Source organism: Melampsora larici-populina (genome assembly GCF_000204055.1).
Source record: "Melampsora larici-populina 98AG31 unplaced genomic scaffold MELLAscaffold_11, whole genome shotgun sequence".
Lineage (NCBI taxonomy): Eukaryota > Fungi > Basidiomycota > Pucciniomycetes > Pucciniales > Melampsoraceae > Melampsora > Melampsora laricis-populina.
The window spans coordinates 1,601,986-1,621,594 of NW_006768775.1; the positions used below are offsets into that span (position 1 = coordinate 1,601,986).

At 37.2% G+C, this 19,609-nt stretch overlaps 5 protein-coding genes across 5 annotated transcripts; 2 read left to right on the plus strand and 3 right to left on the minus strand.

The window, feature by feature from the left end:
- Positions 1-150: 150 nt before the first annotated feature.
- On the minus strand, positions 151-2,842 carry MELLADRAFT_42869 (uncharacterized protein; the record flags this gene model as incomplete). The annotated part of the gene is made up of 8 exons (XM_007408122.1): positions 151-520; positions 605-742; positions 848-1,435; positions 1,504-1,561; positions 1,630-1,740; positions 1,815-1,908; positions 1,981-2,202; positions 2,294-2,842. The coding sequence occupies 8 exons, from the start codon at positions 2,752-2,754 to the stop codon at positions 345-347; spliced, it is 1,848 nt and encodes a 615-aa protein (XP_007408184.1).
- A 2,977-nt stretch (positions 2,843-5,819) lies between these two features.
- Positions 5,820-6,377, minus strand: MELLADRAFT_84762 (uncharacterized protein; the record flags this gene model as incomplete). Its single annotated transcript, XM_007408121.1, has 1 exon — positions 5,820-6,377. One exon carries the CDS (start codon positions 6,375-6,377, stop codon positions 5,820-5,822), a length of 558 nt encoding a protein of 185 aa, XP_007408183.1.
- A 5,204-nt stretch (positions 6,378-11,581) lies between these two features.
- Positions 11,582-13,227, minus strand: MELLADRAFT_71451 (uncharacterized protein; the record flags this gene model as incomplete). The annotated part of the gene is made up of 3 exons (XM_007408120.1): positions 11,582-12,685; positions 12,762-12,881; positions 12,953-13,227. 2 exons carry the CDS (start codon positions 12,872-12,874, stop codon positions 11,971-11,973), a joined length of 828 nt encoding a protein of 275 aa, XP_007408182.1.
- A 415-nt stretch (positions 13,228-13,642) lies between these two features.
- MELLADRAFT_77357 (uncharacterized protein) lies at positions 13,643-16,185 on the plus strand (the record flags this gene model as incomplete). Its single annotated transcript, XM_007408081.1, has 8 exons — positions 13,643-14,073; positions 14,158-14,880; positions 14,952-14,978; positions 15,051-15,151; positions 15,282-15,311; positions 15,396-15,513; positions 15,586-15,656; positions 15,754-16,185. 8 exons carry the CDS (start codon positions 13,747-13,749, stop codon positions 15,776-15,778), a joined length of 1,422 nt encoding a protein of 473 aa, XP_007408143.1.
- An 894-nt stretch (positions 16,186-17,079) lies between these two features.
- MELLADRAFT_61872 (uncharacterized protein) lies at positions 17,080-18,977 on the plus strand (the record flags this gene model as incomplete). Its single annotated transcript, XM_007408082.1, has 2 exons — positions 17,080-18,915; positions 18,963-18,977. 2 exons carry the CDS (start codon positions 17,080-17,082, stop codon positions 18,975-18,977), a joined length of 1,851 nt encoding a protein of 616 aa, XP_007408144.1.
- Positions 18,978-19,609: the final 632 nt, after the last annotated feature.

Below are 19,609 nucleotides of genomic sequence, written 5' to 3' on the forward strand. Positions count from 1 at the left end.
TTCTTAAACACAACTTTGAGAGAAAACATCAATCCTACCTCCAGACTCAACAACCTATTTCACAACTGATTAGGCCATCAAATTCAATGTTTGATAGATTCCGAAACCGACCTTCATCTCACTGCTCTTTCTCTCTCTCAATAAGCCAAAGAATCAACTCAAAAATAAAAATAAAATCATAATACAAATCAACAAAGAACTTGCAAGACTTAGAAATACAACCAAAAACTGTACTAAACCATAACGACAAGACCACCAAAACAAACTATCAAAACTGATAAAAAGGAACCATGCGATCTAAAGACACAAACTCCAAATCCAAAACTCTGAAATGAAATCAAGACTTATAACTTGGAAGATTCCACTATAGGATTCGAATTCATTAACAAAGCTTTAATATCTTCAGCAGCTTCTTGTAATGATTCTTTCAATCTTTTTCCATTTCCAGTAGTAGTCGTAATCGTAAATCTCATAGATTGATCATTTACTGCATAAGCAATTCCATAACCTTCTGATACCACTGAAGAACAAACCCAACACAAAGTATCAAATCAATCCAAAGGAAATCTTTGAGAATTGGGTTTCAAAAAGAAAAAGAACTTACCAGGTCCATATCCTAGACCGTTGAAATATTCAGAAGGTAAAGTAGAAGTTGAAAAGATCCAAGTAGTCGATTTCTTGTAAGTTTCATCTTCAAATAACTTTGGCATTTTTTCTCCCGGTTTCAATAATAATCTTAATCCTATAATTATTTTCATTTCAAAATATAAACAAAAACCGAGTCAGTTTATAGAAACGAGATAGTAAAAAGGGAAAAAAGCGGGAAAGAAAATGGTTTAAAAGGTACCTAACAAATGACGATCAACTCCTTCTCCATTACTTGCCCAATTAGCATACCTTACATGAGATTTTTCAGCTTCTCTGAATTTCTGAATTTTTGTTTCTTGATCTACATCAAGATTGACCATAGCCTTACACCATTCTAAAGCTTCAATTGAACAAGCTCTAATGACTTCTGTTCTACCCATTTTGAACTTTCTAGTTTGAGCTGATTCATAAGTCACTGGAACACTTCCAAACAATTTATAATGTCCAAGTTGTAGTGTAAGTTGTGCAATCGCATCTGGTGAAGCTTTGAAGTATTTCTTAATTGTTTGTTTTCCAAATCCTACGTATTGTAAAACGTCCAACGTTTGAGCCGACATCAATTTTTGATGATTTTCAATCGCTTTAGAGATATTCTCCTTAGTACGTGTTGATATCTCAAAAGTAATAGGTTTCGGAGTCGGTAGATTAGAATCAGAGCTTGAACCAAGATCAATGGATTTGTTCTCAAGTCGAGATAAGATCCAATCATTCATAGTCGCTACAGGGGTTCCATCCATACAAGAATGTTCTGCATTGAAACCACTTTGTCCATTCTCACAAACGATGACTGTTCAGAGGGAATGGCAAGAATCAGTTTGCTGCATCAAAAGGGATTGATGAGATATGCAAACATACGTTGTTGCTTATCAAAGAATCTATTCTTTCCATCACCTGACCAGAGATTCCAACCAAGCTGACAAAGAACAGAATGTCAAAATGGTGGATAATGTGGTGTATAACTTGAGATGAGATGAAACTAACCTCGTCACGAGTGATAGGACTTGTATCATCTAAAGCCACACAGACAATAGCAGATTCAATACGTTCGAGTGATTTGATGTTTTGAGGGGATTGAATCAATTCTGATCTAGTCTGTTTAAAGTGTCAGAAATGATGAGAAAGTCAGACAAAATGGATCGGTGTTGATGAAAGTAAGAAAAGCAAACATCAGTCCACGTGTCACGATGATCAGATGTCAGGGCACCGATTGGATCAGGAGTCTCTTGATCGCCAGCGCTTTGAATCACTTTACGGAGTTGACTAGAACACAAGATCGATCTCCTTCAGCTTTGGTTGGTGAGAATTTAAATGAAAAGATAAAATATAACACACGCTTCGATTTCTTTAGCTGAGAGCCATTGTCCATCAGGTTTAACAAGATCGAATTCATAGAAACGGCCTTTACGAATGACAGCAATGTGTTGGTTTTGGTAAGGATCGAATTGTTTGGCCGTATCAGATGGTTTGTTTGGATACCTGACAGTATTGAATAACCATTTGTACGAGTTCATACACAATGGACCATTCCTTGTCTTTTCTGGTGGTAGTTGTTCACTTTTTCAAGTGTAGATGTTACATGTAGAACAGGAGTCAGCTTTGATGTCGAGATATATGGGATCATCACGGTGAGTTTGTACAAACTTACGTTAAGATCAAATCTCTGAAGAATAACATAGCTCTGATCAAATTGGAAGCTCGAGTGGGACCATCTTGAGATTTCGATTGAGGGGTTGATAAATGAGCAATATAATAAGACGAGAATGGAATAAGAGGATCTCTATAAGCCATATAAGCTAAATCATTCCACCAATCGATTAACCAACTTTGAAGAGAAGGATCCTTTGATCTAGCAACCAATCTAGATTGAAGTTCATTGACTAATGGAGAAGATAAGAATTCTTTTAAAGCTGATTTAGTCTGTTTGTATTGAGGAGTTGGATTTGAATCTGAAGCAGTTTGACTATCTGGAGATTGAGACGAGACTATAGGTAAGATTGAGTGAAAGTATTTAGCAGCAGTTGATTGTAAATCTGGTACTGGTAGACTTGGTAAAGTAGATTGAGATTCAAAGGTGATCTTGGTTTTCGGTTGAGATGAGTTTGACATATTGTTGAGATGATGAAGAGTAGATGAGAATGATCGATGTTGATGATGATGACGATGGTTCCTGATGAGATGTTGATGAAGTTTAATTTGATGAGTACTAAATGAGAAGAAAGACATTCTCAAGAGCTGGTTCTGGTTGTCATCTGGTTCGGATGGGTTGGTTCGCTTCTCCTTACCATCACTGACTTTCATCTCATATACACATTACGTCATCCGGTTATTGATTCTCACCGATCACCGAGTTTACATATCACATACTACATACAGTCACGTACCACTTCATCTTCGCCAATCGCACTGGTTCCATGGAAGATTGACCTGTCTTTCAACTTGTCATTCTCACTAAGGAAGATTCTTGCAAACTTTCCTGCCACATTTGAATCTACCATCCAACTCTCATCCAGAGCACCCGGCAAGATGATCAATGCAAAAGAGGTGCAGCAAACATTGAAAAAATGCTCTTGGGTCCCTGAAGAGGGTGTAGAGGAGATAAACAGTTGATTCACAGTCCAGAGTTCAAGCATCTTCCAGCTGGACACAAGAACAACCCAGCCTGTTGAAACACAAAAAATATCTGGCCTGGTGCTTGATTTAGATGAGGCTACTGGGTGTCTGACATTCTCCAGCACAGTAAGCTAACTATGGATTGTAGATAAGTTTGGCAACCAAATCTACCATGAGAGACCTCTTGCAAGTCATGTAAGATGTTGCACTAGACAGAGACCATCTCTGTTCTTAAGGGTGTCAATAACACAATATGAAAGAGTGTGTTGTTTCCTCTCAATGTGACATGAACAGCACAACTGTTAATTACTAAAAAAAGCATAATGAGATCACATAATTCTGAACTCAAATGCAAACAAAAAGAAAAATATTTGTAGAACACAAGAGGAACAATCAAATTTGAAAATGGGAATACAAACACACACTGAACTTGAAAAAGTATCAAAATGACCCTGATGTGAGGTTAACCAGAGCAAAAGATGATTGTATGGTACTTTTGCAAGTCTGGTCCACATTTTCAAATTTTAGATACCACTTTTTGAAGATATTCTGAACCCAGTGAATCTCTCTTTGATAATGGGGTGTCTAGCCTCATTATAAATTTTATGTGGCTAGAGAAGGATATCTCCTTTCAGCCTGACTTGGGCGCATGATTTCTAGACAAGAAGACAACTTTGAAAAAAAATCAATACATTATTTTGAAACAATTCTCATTACTTTTTGATCAGTGAATAGGTGATACAGCAATGGCTGACACAAGCAATATGTTATGACATCCTATATAAGCAGATCAGAAACAAAAGTCTAGATGGGTATAACATTTCTTATTGGAGGATTGAATGCATGATTTGTGGCCTTTTCTTCACATTATATGATATCTATATGTATATTGGTTGAGATAACGGTTCAATCTGAAACTCCGGTAAGCCTCATAGGCAGCTCTGATCTGATACTCAAAATCAGAACTTCCGGCTGCTTCAAGGTATTGATCACAGATTGGATATTGTTTAGATAATGTGTGTCCATCAAATTGGTGTAAAACATCCTCCATGATTTCACACATCTTCTTAAAATCCTTTTTCACCAAATTTCCTATATCAATCTGTAATCTTGGTGTCTCTCCAAAATGATTCATTTTGAGAAAAACAGCAACATCTTTTGACAAAATGGTTCAATGACCAAAAGAGGGTAAGATGAGTAAAGATAACCATATAATAGATAGACAAATTACCCACATTTTGTCCAGAAACGGATGATATTGAGTCTGTCTTGACCTTTAGCATCATGAGGGAGTACCATACCATAAGGATTGATATATGACTGTGTTGATAAGAAAACTTCTAGACTCCTATTTTTTAAAGACAACCTAAGCAAGGACATTATTTGACTCTTGAGATGACCAGAAATCCAAAAGGAACTTACTTGTCACTGTCTATGGAATTGATATAATCCAGAATGGTCTTGGAATGAAATACCAAGGCTGATTCAGGCTCATCCATGGATAAATATCTGTCTCTTAGATCCTCATTAATAGCCTGTATGGCTCTTTGAATCAATCTTGTTTGAACAACTTGTGTCTCCAAGACATTTTGCAAAATGTGATCATGATGGATCTTGGAATAGAGGTTTCTCTCTGGATTTTTTTTCTTTGTTTAGAACCGGATCTTGACTCAAATTGATTTAAACAAACTCACTGGATATCCAAAATGAAAATAGGTCCTTTTGTTCCTGTCCGGACCAAGCATCACTGAGCTCCACACCAGTCATGGGAAATTCCTTTTGACTATCTACAAAATCCATCAGATCTCTAGTTTTTCAGAATTAGCTGTGAAAGAGGTGGTTCCCAACGCAAGAGAATTAATGTTTGATTGATATTACTTACCTTTCAGTTTCAAGCGACTGGATATGGGCCACCATCTTGGCAACATATAGATTTCTCGTTCTATCCAAGTGATCACTCCAGTATGGACTGACTACTCTTGGGAATCTTTCTGGACTGACTCCTTTCCACCATTTATATATATCCACTTGTTTCCACATTTCTGGGTTGTGGACATATTGCCACTTGTCTACAGGTAGACCCAATATAGCCAAGTATTCATGTACTGTCTGTGTTATTGTATAGGAAATTTTGTAGAAATCTATGAGATTTCTAAGGAACCAAAAGAGTAAAACTTGCTTTATCTCATCTCCTTTTGTTTCTTCAAACAAACCTACAACATTTTTTGCCCAGGTGTCTCTCGTTGAAATTAACAGATCATTCATGCAGTGCAGAAACTCTTTATACTTTCCTTTGTGTTGATGAAAGTATACTCTGTCTGAATAATTGGTTCAGATGGATAAGTTTGAATTGTTGATCTCATCATATATTGGATTGAATACCAGTAGTACTCACACTGGTGCCAAAAATGTTGATCCCTTCTAGGAAAGTGATGAACTTTTTTGCTGTATCTGCTGTACATGAACATTAAAGGGCTGTCTGATTTCAAGTGATCTAGATTTGATTTGACAGTCATTTGGGTATTCAGCAGCTTCCTATCATATAAATATTGGAGAGCGCTTCACCTACGTTTATGGGGATGGAAGTCATACATTATCAAAGCTTTATGTTCTTCCAAATGCCCCCCCTGGAAATGTCCTTCATGGGGGTCCAAATCATGCTGTTCCAGATGATCTGCCTCCATTTTTTTGTTCTGGAGGTCCCAATCATGTGTTTGGAAATTTTGATGTTGTTCCAGATGGTCTACCTCCAAATTTTCTTCATATGGGTGCAAATTATGCGCAGAAAAATCTTGATGTTGTTCCAGATGATGTACATCCACCATTTCTTTGTGGGGGTCCAAATGATCATGTGTTGAGAAATCTTGATGTTGTTCCACATGGTCTACCTCCAATTTTTCTTCATGTGGGTGTGGATAATGTGATGGAAAATCTTGATATTCTGTTGAATGGTACTTCTTCAATCTTTCTCCATGTGGCTGAAGATCCCTCTGAATATCATGGGGGGGTGATTTATGGGTTCCAATCAAATGGGTTCCCTTCAATTTGCGGGTGATCCCATCCAGGTGGACTTTTTTCAACAGATTAGCCTCCAGTTGCAATAAGAAGATTGGAATCATCAATATGACCAAGAAATGTGCATGGTTCATTATGTATAGTGTGGTTATGGGTTCAGAAATTGCTGTATACCCTTACAAGTGAATTGATTTAGTCAAGCTATGGGCAGTGTGGCAAGATAAGTGGGAATATTTTCTCTCAGATGGACAAGTATAAATAGAGAAGGTCTAAGTAAAACCTTGTTATTTACAAAGTTACAAAACATCTTTTCCGTCAAGTAAGACATTGCTTCTGGTGCATACAGATCTCTGATAACTGATCCTCAAACTTTCTGTTACATCACTGAAGATGTTTCTTTGCTGGAATTCTCCGTATCACTACAGTGTGTCACTGTTACAATAGAACTTGACATTCAAACATGTCAAACAGATTACAGTTAAAACTTGATTACATACACTCAAACCTAAACAATACAAATTTCAAACCTAATTCAATCTTACCAAAGTATCACATTTGAATAGAACTTACTCCACAAACACCATCTTTTCCTCATCAGTTCAATGGGGAACACAATGGGAGCAACACCACCGGCGCTCCGCTCCGCTTCGCTATATTTCAAAATTTTACGAGCGGAGCGTCTCAGCGCTATCATAAGATGCTAATCGCTCCACTATTCTTTTTGAGGCCCTATGACTTCTGAGAGCGGTGCGATCTTTGAGATCGCTCCGCTTCGCTATGGGTAAATCTCAAGTTTAAAAGCGCCTAAAAGCGCTGTCGGGCATTGTTTTACTAAATCAGATAATGAGAACAAAATTTGACTCCAAAGTGGATGTAAAAGATGAGTAGCTGAAAATAAGATTGCAAGTAAAGGTGTATAACGATATGTACCACGATCCTAAGGTTGACCAATTCTTGATGTCGATAAAGATGACGATAAGCTGAACTTAGCAGCATCAGAAGAAACTTGACAATCTCGATCAGTATACTTCAACTTATGATTTCAATCATGATAAACTGAGTCAACAATCAAGCTCAATCAAAGTAAGAAGCTAGGAGGTGAAATGAGTTTGATGAACCTTTTCATCCTTTCAATTGGTAAACAATTGGCGATTAAGAAGTCTCGTTTCTATTCTCCACAAAACCTGTGTATGTCACTCCATTTGATCTAATTTCAATGATAATGATCGCATAATCTACAGCTCAACAAAACAAAGACTGATCAATACAAGATGGTGGATCAGATAGAATTCAACCCTCTTACCTGATCTTTAATGATCTATCATTATCGAATCAGTTTCTTTTGACCATCTGTCAAGTTAGCAAGCTTTTAAACCAAATCCCAAATCCAACTTTTTTTGTCTTCTTGAATTTATATTTTCTTATCAATCTCTTTCTCAATTTTTTTCGATCGATTCTTTAATTTGATATGATGTTTGAATCAAACTCATCATTTGTGACATTTACGATTATAACGATCTATCCAGATGATTTGAACATTGATTTAATTGGAATGCTGCTTTTCCTAAGATCAATTCAGTATCAGCTCGTAATGAATCGGATTGATTACTTGCTAATCTTTTTTCTAATGATCTTGATCGAGTTTGAGTATCTTCAAATCTACCTATCAATCAATTGATTCAATTCGTCCATTAGAAATCATTGAAGTAGGTTGAATCGGTTGACCAACTAAAGCACCTTGGCATAAACAAGACAAAAGGTATTTAATGGTTTAAAACTAGTAGCTAAGAAAAATAATTTAATCGTTAATGGATCAATTGATTTGGAATCTGGATTAAGACTTGAATGTAAAAACTCGAGTAAACAAATCAAAACAGCTTCAGGTTTTGTTCCAAAAGGTGTAGATGTAAGTTGCTGGACACAATTGGCCAATCAGAACCAGTAGATTGAGTATGGGCCTTGAAGTCTTGACAAATCGATCAAAGAACAAACAATGATGGCAGTTGGGACTCCCTGCGCTCTATGGTTTGCTATGGGACCTGGGTCACCATGGCGCTAAGCGCTCGTGGGCGCTGTGGCACCGAATAGCACTGCGGAATTGCGCTATAGAGTGCGGATGCAAAAACCGCTATCTTTATGGGGGGCAGGGCCATAGCTGTAGCGGTGGTCAGGACCCGCTATCCGGCCAGACTCATAGCACGGGCGGGTTGCGCGCTCCACTATCGCTCCGCTGCCGCTATCTCGGGCGGAGCGCCGGTGGTGTTGATGGGAGGGCACATATGGTTGCATCTGTGGATAACGCAGAATGTTCCTTAACAAAGGTTCCTGAAGACCCTTAAGGAACATTCCTAAATAAGTATCCCACAAGTATTGCACATCCCTGATAACCACAGTGTCAGACTAAATCTTGATGTGTTTGACACAGTGAGATACCAATCCTCCAAGTCCTAATTTGTTGTATGTACATGTCCCCACACCTAGGATTCATAATCATCAGGTTTGTGACAGGCTCTGGCCCCGCCGCTGCAGAACTTGAATGATTATGTAAACCACTTGGAGGGGACTGTACTACTATACACAAGCAAGGTCCCTCTTGCTTTTGGATCCAAGTTTCTCTGTCATACATATCCAAAAATGCAATGATGCAGTCTCTGCAAGACCAAACCTTGAGGGAGAACTTAGGGAGAACTTTAGCCAGCTCACGCCTGATCAATGTAAGACATTTTTTTGTAGACATAATCATTTGCAAGGGTGTTGTTCAACAAGCCATTGCATTCTAATTGAGACTTCAGCAAGTCAAACCATGAGAAAAATTCAGTGGTCAGCACACAAATGGCCTATGTATATTGTGTTGAATGCAATAAACCCATGTTCCATCATCCTCAAAGCTTGTCTTCAACTCAACAAAAAATTGCCAAACAAACCAAACCATGGCTTCATCAGTCTGCAAGTCTTGATCCAGACCATTGACTTTTAAATCTCATCCAATATCTCATTCATGAATTGATTCAGATTCACTTGCAAACACAGCTTTGAGATCTAATTAACAAATCCTTTTGGATTCTCACCATCTTGTCTTAAACTACTACAATTTTTTACTCAATCTCATCTCCCACATTCCAGGGACTACCAGGGAACCCAGGGCGGTGTTGAGGTACTCACATGAGACATTTTCTGGATCTATTTCAATTAAACATTGGTTGGTTTTGACAAAATTTCTTGCAAACATGACAAAGCAGAAGGAATCTTGGGTTTTGAGTGAGTCTAGCACTGAGTGGAACTCAGTTAAGACTGTATATATCTGTGATATGAGCATGTTTGGTATGGGAGTCAGTGTCAACTCCAAGCTATGCTAACAAGCAAAGGCAGAAGATTTTCAGGCACATAAAATTAATAAAATGAAAATACAAAAATTTATAACTTGGGGCCTGGTTCGGTAAAGATTTCAATTTGCCATTACCAAAAAAAAACAGTATATATCATCTTGTTCTCTAGTTTCAAAGACTCCATACCCTGAATTGAGAGGTTGAAATACCAATCAAGACAAATAATAAGACAGACAGTCTCAAAAAAGAGACCAACACTCCCAATCAAGTAAAAGACCCCAATCAAGAATCAATACACAATAGATAACTATATAGAAAAAACTTCTGGAAACCATTAAAGGATCAGAAGGAAAATCAACTACAAGATAATCTCAAATAACAACCTCACCCAATACAGAAGGAATAGGAGATTCAACTTGAAGAGATCTTGTGAGCAAAGTAGTAAGACAATTAAGTCTCAGCCTCAAGCCACATCAGAGAGAGAAACTAGCATCACCACAACTTGGAGAGGTTCCCATGGAAGAAACTCTCAAAATTAACCTACTAGAACCACTAACCTGCCTTACCACTGAGTCAAGTATAAAAGAAGCTTTGTGATACCTCCCAAGAAAAGGAGGCAGACAATTTTTAGAGAACAATTATTTCATTCTAGAAATTGGATCTTGCTATTGTTAGTCCGACTTGTACCTTTCCCTTAAAGCAAACCTACAAGTCTCACTATCCGCTGATCTTCTAGTTATTGTAATTACCCATCTCCATATTCCTTCTCTTAAAAATCCTAAGACTACCAACATCACCAGAAATTGCTTAAGTGAACGCACCCTAAGAGTTCAAGACAAAATTTGTAGGTAAGATTTGATATAAGTTCTGATGTATAGAGTCAAACATATCAGTATGGTGATTTGTATAGGATGAAAATTGACTTACTCTCTTTCCAACAGATGGGGAAAAAGATTTAGTCTTGGATGATCTTGGTCAATACATATATGAGAAAGATTTGAGAGCCAACAGATTCAGAATGATCAGTGTTAATGGTATTGGGACTTCAACAATCAATTCAATAATGAGAATGAAACATAACTAAACAAAACTGATTGAAAAACATAAGCTTATCACAATTGTCTTTCAACAACACAAACATCAAAAACCCATATGAAAAACCTGTATGAAAAACTCATTCCAACCCATTTGATTCATGGGTATTTGAGGGGAAATCTTTAAATTCAACTGGCTTTGCACAGCTTTTCCAAATGAATTTTGGATATTTGTGTACCCTTAAAGGAGTGATGGAATAATGGAAGACATCAATCAAGTGATTCACATCAAAGGTGGTGGATGGTCTTATCATTGATCTGGGACAAATAGCTCAAACCCACTGGTATGCTGGGTAGGGGGTGTACATATTAGATCAGTCCTTGTCCAGCAGACCTAGCTTAGAGTGATAAATACTCAGAACAGGATCAATTTTGTAAATAAAAGGTGAAAAAAAAAGTTTTCATACAGAATCAAGCAGTAAATCAGAAGTATGATAAACATCTTTTTCTAAATTCCATAAGATTCTTCTTTACTTACTTACTTTGGTTGATTGGGTTTCCTCTTTTCTTCAAACTGTGTTGCTTATAAAAAGAAATCATATATAACTCTTAAGTCTTCAACATCTTCAATCTTCATACCAATTTCTGATAACCATCATCAAAGAAGTAAGTATATCTACACAACAGAAAACCTTTTATAGGAATATTAAATCTCAAAGAAAGATAATTAGGTTCAATACCTCTCAAAGATCTAGTTCTGAAGAATTTGAAAGGAATATCTTTGATATAGAAGATGAAACCCCTAAACCCTAACCCTTCAACACAGAGAGATCTCTCTATATATGTTCAAACCTTATATCACTACCACTATCATCCAAAGAATCACGAGACCTATTCACAACCAGATCCTTGTTTTTTGATTTTCCATAATCCCAGTTGCTTTGTTGGTAGTTGTTCAAAACCTTCATATTTTCAATTCCATTCACAGTACACAAAACAACATTCCAAAGACAAAATAGTACAACTTTTTACACCTAATCAATAGATCAAATTCATCTAAAATCAAAGAGAACATAATTCTTTATTGGTTTTTCTTCCGGGGGGGTTCTTGGATTCGAGATACATACAAAACATTGCTTAATAAATAAACTGGTAGTAGTACTTTGCTTTTTTTTGGAAAATATCAATACGAAAAAACAAAACATAGAATCGAGTGTTTTTTAGGGTTACAAACAAAAAAACGAATCATGAAGCATCAAAGACTGAAGAAGGAAACCATAAAACTTGAAAGAAAAAGAATAACCTAATAAAAAGTTATGAAAGGATTGATAAAAAGTTCACCAATTCGAAGGATTCGATTCATGAAACGAGATCGAACGTTTCTGTAAAGCTTGATGATGAGTAACTTTAGTAGTTGGAAGATTATGATTCAAGACGTTCAATTTCTCAAGTTGATCAGGTAACTGAAGTTCCGAAGACCTAGTAGAGTTCAAAGACAAGAAAGATAAAGATTTCAGTTGAGTTGAGGAAGTGGTTGTTGACCAAGCCGAGAAACAGGATGTCGAAAGGTGTTGAGAAAGTCGATGAGGTGAACTGGTGCTTGTTGAATGACAATGATGGGTGGCTCCACTATGGCTCATCATCGAATCGGCTTCGTCGTGTAAGACTTCTACACCTGGTTGTTTGCTTCTTTGACATGCTAACGTGTCTATGGCACTCAAATTCAAGTTTCGTGATTTGAGTAAACGCGAAGAGATTTGTGAGTAAGGTTTGTTTCCATTGATTCGGTTCGTCGATTTAGGTTCATTATGATTATTAGATGAAGTAGATCGTTTAGGCACTCTTGTATCAGAGTTCGAACTGGTTCTGATCCGTGAAAACTTCGAGTGAGTTTGATTTGAATCATGGATGGAAATCGTTTGGTTTGAATAAAAGATTCGGTTGCTCGGATTACTGGGAATCGGACGTGGTCCTTGATGTTTTAAATACTTGAAAGGTCTTCTGGCTCTCAACGTTTTTTTCTCATTAGGCGATCTCTTCACAGGTGATTTTCTATGTTCATCCAATTCAAAATGATTAATCAATCGGTGCTGAATCATGGAAAATTTGATTCAATCTATTCACGTACGTTATAGGAGATGATGTATAGAATGGAGAAGTTTGAAGTGTTAATCCTTTGATAGTAGGACCTTGATCTTTTTCTCGATCATCGACTTGAATCGTAAGATTTGAAGGATTCATTTGTGTTCTACAAATCAATCGATAACAAATCAGACCATATCCCAAAAATCAAGTTTAATCTGATCTCAATGATCTCACCACGAGGGTATTCCCTTTAAAGTTAATGAATTCTATTTGAGAGAAGATTGAGAATGTAGTGATGATGAAAAGTAAGAATGCAGTGATGAAGTGATCGAATAAAATACCACCAGGGTGATTTTATTGGATGAAGTTTGAAGATGATGATAGATTGAGTTGATTGATTAGATCGATGGTGATGATGATGATGGTGATGATGGAGATATCTACAATGTATGATGACTTGTTCTTCACATGGTTGATATAGAAATATTAAAATAGTATTACGTAGGTAGTGATCGGTTCGGTTGTTAAACTAGAATTGGTCGACTTTCCAAATCCAAAGCTCATCGAACATACATATACCAAATTTTAGAGTTACTCTTAATCAATTAAGTAACACTTTCCCAACTTTAATGGTAAAGAACACTTTCTAGTTTCCATCAACCATCACGGTATCCTGTTAATCTTAATCAAATCATAAACTTATCATCAATCAATTTACCATTTGTCAAGTGAACCCAGTTCTCGATCACTTCATCAACAAATGACGAGCCAAAACAAAAAAAAAAATTAAACCTCGTGGAACCCATTTTCATTTTCTTGTTTCCAAGATTCGATTTCCATTTGATTGGATTTGATCCGATTTGAACACTTTATAAACTCGTGCCCTTTGAATCTCGTCATTCATGTCGATCAACCCATTCCAAAGAGATCTTTAATCATTTTTTTTATAACAAACATATTTGACCATTGTTTTTTAAAGAAAAAGAACTTGCGTATTTTCTTCTATTTACATACTATATACTTTTAACATGCTTGCTGGTCAAGTTCTGATCTTAACTTTATGGGTATCTTTTCATCAACTCGATTTGATCAGTTCACAACAACCTCAAACAGGTTGTTCAAAGTATTATAAACTTAAACTTACGACTCCAAGTTCTAATGATCCGACTGGTCTTCCTCTTAATCCGAGTAAGAATAACACCAGCAAAGACGATTTGAGAGTTAGCTTTAGTTCGAGTTCTAGTTCGAGCTTTAGTTCTAGTTCTAGTGAAACTTTTACGATAGATGAAGCTTTGAGTGGTCAGAAATCTGGATCTATAAGTCAACCTGTCCATTCTAAAAGACACAACAAAAGGGTATGTGAAAGATTTAAATTTTCAAACGAATAATAAGAAAAAAGAATTAATACCAAAACCTTTGAATGAAAAATCATTCTATAGGACGTAGTAGATTTAAATCAAACTGAAGATCTAGTTCAAGATCATGAACCAGAATTACGTACGATTAATGAAGAAGACGATCAATATAATGTTTTATCAGCCAAGACAGGATTTAGTAAATTTTCAAAACATCCAAAATCTAAACATACCACTTCCAAAGAAGATTCCAAAAATGAAACCGATTCGATTCCTAAATCCGATACCAAACTCTCAGATGCCATTGCTACTTCTTTAATCCCAACAGGAGAGATCCCAGAGACTCCAATTTCATCTGTTTCTGGAGACACCAACACAACTGATTCTTACACTTCTCCTTCTACTTCTACTTCTAAAGGAGATGGAGATAATGAAATAGATCAAACTAAAAAAGATTCAAGTCCTCCGAAATTTTCACCTCCTACAAGTAAATCTCAAGGACTTCATGGTAAAGGTATCAAAAAGGATGTACAAGCTAAACCTTCATTAGAAAAGCTTGAAGAAAAAGAATCTAAGAAACCTACGAGAACGGTTAAGAATGGAGTAGGTTCAGATCAAGTGAAAAGTGATTTGACTGCGACGAATTCGGGCCTTCAGTCTAGTCTACAACAACCAAATCAAACTCAAAGTATCATTTCTTCAGATCTCAATCTCAACTCGAAAACCAAGATCGGTGCGGATCCTACTAAGATTATCAAATCTCAAAGCGGTCAAGGGTCTAGCCCTTCATTCAAAACTAGTGGAAATGTAAGTCTAGAACGGATTTATATTGTTGCGGATCGGATTGAGGTTGATTGGTTTTTTTGGATGTCTTTTAGGTTGAAATGATTCCAAGTGGAAAAGGAGTAAGCATTTTCTTCGATCCATTTGGATATTTTTTAATTACATGGATCTGATTCCTTTTTTGGGGTGTTTAGATATGTGGACCGGTTTTGACAGACTCGGTTTTAGGGGTTTGTCTTTGGAGTGGAAGTGATCAAACTGGAAATGATGTCAATCAAAGTGGATGGTTAACAACGTAAGAATCAAACTTTTAACAAAAGCACTCGTTTTGTTCGATCTGATCACGGGTTCTTTTACTTGTCATCGGGTTATTGTCCAACCAAACGGGGGGTTTTCTTTCGAATGGTTTTCCTTGGAAAAAATAGTGCATTGAATTCGAATTGTGGAAAAGAAGTGTATGTTTGTTTGCACTTTTGGGTCAAATCTTAAAATCCAAAGTTAATTTCTTTTTTTTTTGGTTGGGAAAATTATAAACATAGGATTCTTTCTCGTTCTGATAACCCGAGTCTTACTATCACAGCCAAAGTAGTCGATGGATGTGGATTTAATCAACTTAAAGCGGACGTAGGATGTTCTGAAATTTATTTAACTAAAATGGTAAACTGTCCTTCTTCATTAGATTTCACAGTTCGATTTTATTTATTTTGAGGGTTTTGGGTTTTTTTGTAGGCTTTTCTGGCTTTGAAACCTAATGAAATAGAATCGAAATCTGGTCATTTGAATAATCTCGTTTGGAAATTGTAAGTTCAAAAACAAATTGAACTCTGGGGTTTTCCTCGGGATGTTTATGGTTTATGAAGGATTACTGATTCGGGATTTTGTTTATAAAATTTGTAGTAAGGATTCAACACAAATCAATTAAAGGAAGAAACATTTATTGAAAAGTACTCAAATTGTTGGGTAAATTTTTTTTATGAATTGGTTCTTGAAAGGTTCATTGAAACTTTGTATGATAAACCGAATTTGACATTTGTAAACTTGATGATAAAAGATGATGACAAAAGACAATGATTTATCAAATTGAAGTCCAAAAATCAAATTCAACTTCGTATGGAATTTTCCACAATAACAAAGAAACCAAAAGTTGGTTCAGTATCAGTATCAGTTGTAAAGTAAGACCAGATGATTGTGTTTTTGGTTTCGTAAAGATCTTGTTTTGGTTTCGTAAAGATCTTGTTTTTGGTTTCGTAAAGATCTTGTTCTTGGTTTAGTGTTTTTTCGTATGTATCATGAAAGATTCAAATGTTATTCTTGGTTGAAATTGTTGGTATTTTATTTTGAATGTTTCAGTTGATTTGGATCTGAACCATCAGGAGACTTTATTGAGCTCGTTTTGGAAACTCAAACACAAAGGCCTCACAGCCTGAGCCTCTAAAGATGAGGGACGTCTCTGTGGTTGATGGGGCTTTTGTTAAGCTAGAAAAACCTCGCTAAGAGTTTGAGTGACATCAGATTCGGTGTCTCACTCTCGATTGAATCTATGATCAAAAGTGGGGTACAAATCTCAAATATATGATCGGTGTTAGCTGGTCTGCCGAAAGTTTTTTTTAGAGTTTGTATAAGTTGTATCAAGTGAACACATGCTATCACTCCAGTGCCACCCTGTGGCCCTTGTTTAAACCTAAAAAGATAATCTGGAATCCTGCGGGTAGAAGGCGACTGAGTCTGCCGTGGACTGACTTGTGTGAAGCTGGGTATGCTGTAGCGCATCTTTTGACTCTGAGTAACCATGATTATGTTTCGCATAGCGGGTTTCAAGTTTGAAATATGCCTCAAATGCAACTGTCCATACATCCTCAGAATGCTGCTAAAAATTAAATTTTGACCTGAGAAGCACATTCTTATCAATTTTGTCTTCCAAAAAAATGTTTCTTAGAGGGCTGGGAGGCAAAAGTGCATAAAGTTTTCAGACACTTTTTGTCCAACTTGAACCCCACTTGAGATTGAGAAATGTGTAAATGATCTGAACGTGCCACAAACTCTGTCTTCGTGTTTTCAAACCCCAAAACACGTTGGATTTTTTGAATCAGAGTTGACAATGCTTGCGCCCGCAGGTCTTTAAAACCTTGATATACATTGCTTCAAGGGCTATATGACTACGATGATGTTGAGTTCTAAGAACACCCACATCGAACATCTTGCTCATTTTGATCTTCAGTCATGATGCCCAGCATTACGCCAATTATCAGCATTTTCTTAGCCATGTCGATACACATCGTGTGTAACCCCATGGACAACTCCCTCCAAATGAGCACTATCCATTCGAATACTGCAATAAATGAGGTGGTTCATGAAAGTCTAGGCATATCTGGCTTACAAAACGAAGCTTTTGTACCACAGAAACAAGCAAAAGAACCCCACACAATCTCGGGTTTTGTTACATCCGGGCAGAACAGTCTAGGAAAGATACAATCTTCAAGCGGTTCAAAAGAGTCCAAGGGAAAGAAACTGTTTCGTTTTGATTTGAACCTTCCATTTGAATCACAATGTACCGAGGAGGAGGATCAAGACCCTAAGCGTAGAAAAATCAACGATGGTAGAGAAACGGATGAAGACATTCAAGAGGTGGAGAACCATCATCCTGATCACTGTCAATATTCCTCATCAAGTGATTCCATGGGATTACTTAGCAAACTAAATCAACATACAAGAGTCATGGGAAAGGCAAGTGACTGCAGGAACAGCGTCCCAACTGAGGGTTACTCGTCGACGACAACCGAAAGTCAATCCCAGCAGGCAGTACAACCAATCTCACTGATTGGATCCTGTTCTATGGATCAGGGCGGGTCAAGTGAAATTGTACATAAAGGGAGAGCTCAGTTTCACAAATATCACTTCAAAAAAAGTGGTGCATCGGTGATGCTTCCTGATCACAAAGTCCGAGTGATAGGAAATAGTTGGCATAGTATTCCGGAGATCAATCATATGTTTGAAAAGATGGTCTATCTGGGACGCCAGGTAGCTTCTGAGACAGGTCTTGAAAACGAGATGAAACGTTGGTTCCAATTACTCAAAAGAGATATAGTTAGCAAGCACATCAATTCGGTGATCTTTCAACAAGAATCAAGAAAGGTCTTCAGGACATTATCAAAAGCATATCGTCAGTTCACACTTGTATTTCTAGGAAGTCTTCAAGTCATTCACTCAACGCCAAAAGAAGAAATGAAGGAACTGGTTTATGATGGATGGGCTTTCATTATGAGGTATTTGGAGGTATGGAGATGGATCGACTTGGAGCATTGTGATGTTCCGACAATGGCTATCAAACCAGAAACACTTGAGATAGAAAACCCTCTTCAATTGTGGCACTATTTGATGGGGTTAGCAAGAACATCAAGAATGTCTCTAATCGTTCTTTGGCGATTTTGTAATCATTGGTACCATTTGTCTTCCTACAAGAACAAGATGATGATCAAAAACCATCAAGACTTGCATGTGAGATGGCATTATCATCTAGCAAAGGCCAATTTACTCCCAGATTGGGAGATAGAGCCTGAGCCTCCAGCTACCATATCGAGCTCAGGGCAGTCTGGTCTTGAAATCAATATGAAAAACACAAAATCTCCTCTTTACAGATTTATACGAAAGGAGAATTTTTCGGTGAAAGAAGGAAGAAGTAAAAGATTTGTTGGGATACTTAGAGAGGTAGGAAGAAATACATTGTTTACACTTAATCCTCAACAATTACCATTTAAATCTATTCAAACCTATTGTCAAACCATGAAAAACAAAAAATTAAAGTTACCTCAAGAATGGCAAGGAAACTTTGAATCATTGAAACAAAAGACAATCTTTGGAATCATTCCTTGTTTCCTTGGAATGATCCAACTTCTTCATCCTATTGAAGTTTCAAATCATCAACCAAATCCTGCAATACTTGATGCCTTGAAGTTTATGAAGGAATTTTTGAGCGGATGGGGAAAAGATGACTTGGAAAAGTCTTTTAGAATCAATCCACTTGAGATCAAGCAACTTTCTAAATCTGATGAACCTTCTAGGGTTCTGTTGGCATACTTGATGACATTGAAACCTACTGTTGATAATAGGATTGCTTCAACTAGTTTTTGGGAACTTTTTCAGGTTTGGCAAAGGTGGCAAGGATCTGGGTTTCTGAACAAAAACCCAGTTTCAAAGAAAATTGACTTTGATGTTGACATACAGAAGGCATATGCTACCTATCAATAGCTCTATAGAGTTGTTCATTGATTCTGATTATTCATCATACACCTTAGTTCCCGCCCCGGCCATAGCTGCCTTGGTTTTGAAACTAGAACTGGAAACAGAAGGCATCTTCCAAGCTTCCAGAACACCACAATTTGCTCTCAACTCTTCAAGTTGAGGATTCCTATCAGTCCCCTTGGTAAGAAATCCAGTCACCATCACCTTTTCTTGAACCACCAGAGCCACAGGAGGAGCTGGAGCTGCCTGAACCGGAGGTTGAGCCGCCGCTGACCGTGCAGCCGCAGAGTTGGCCGCTGCCTGCTTTGCCTGTTTGACCTGAAGTGAATGGTCCGCCACCACTGTCCTAATAGGTTGAGCACTATCCCACTTCACCACAGCACCATTCAAGAGAACATAAGTGTTGTTATGCTTAGTGACATAACCATCATTTATGTCCCTCTGCTTATCAGGACACCTATTATGCCCATGTCCTTCCCAAGCACAATATAAGTAACACATCAACGGCCCATCT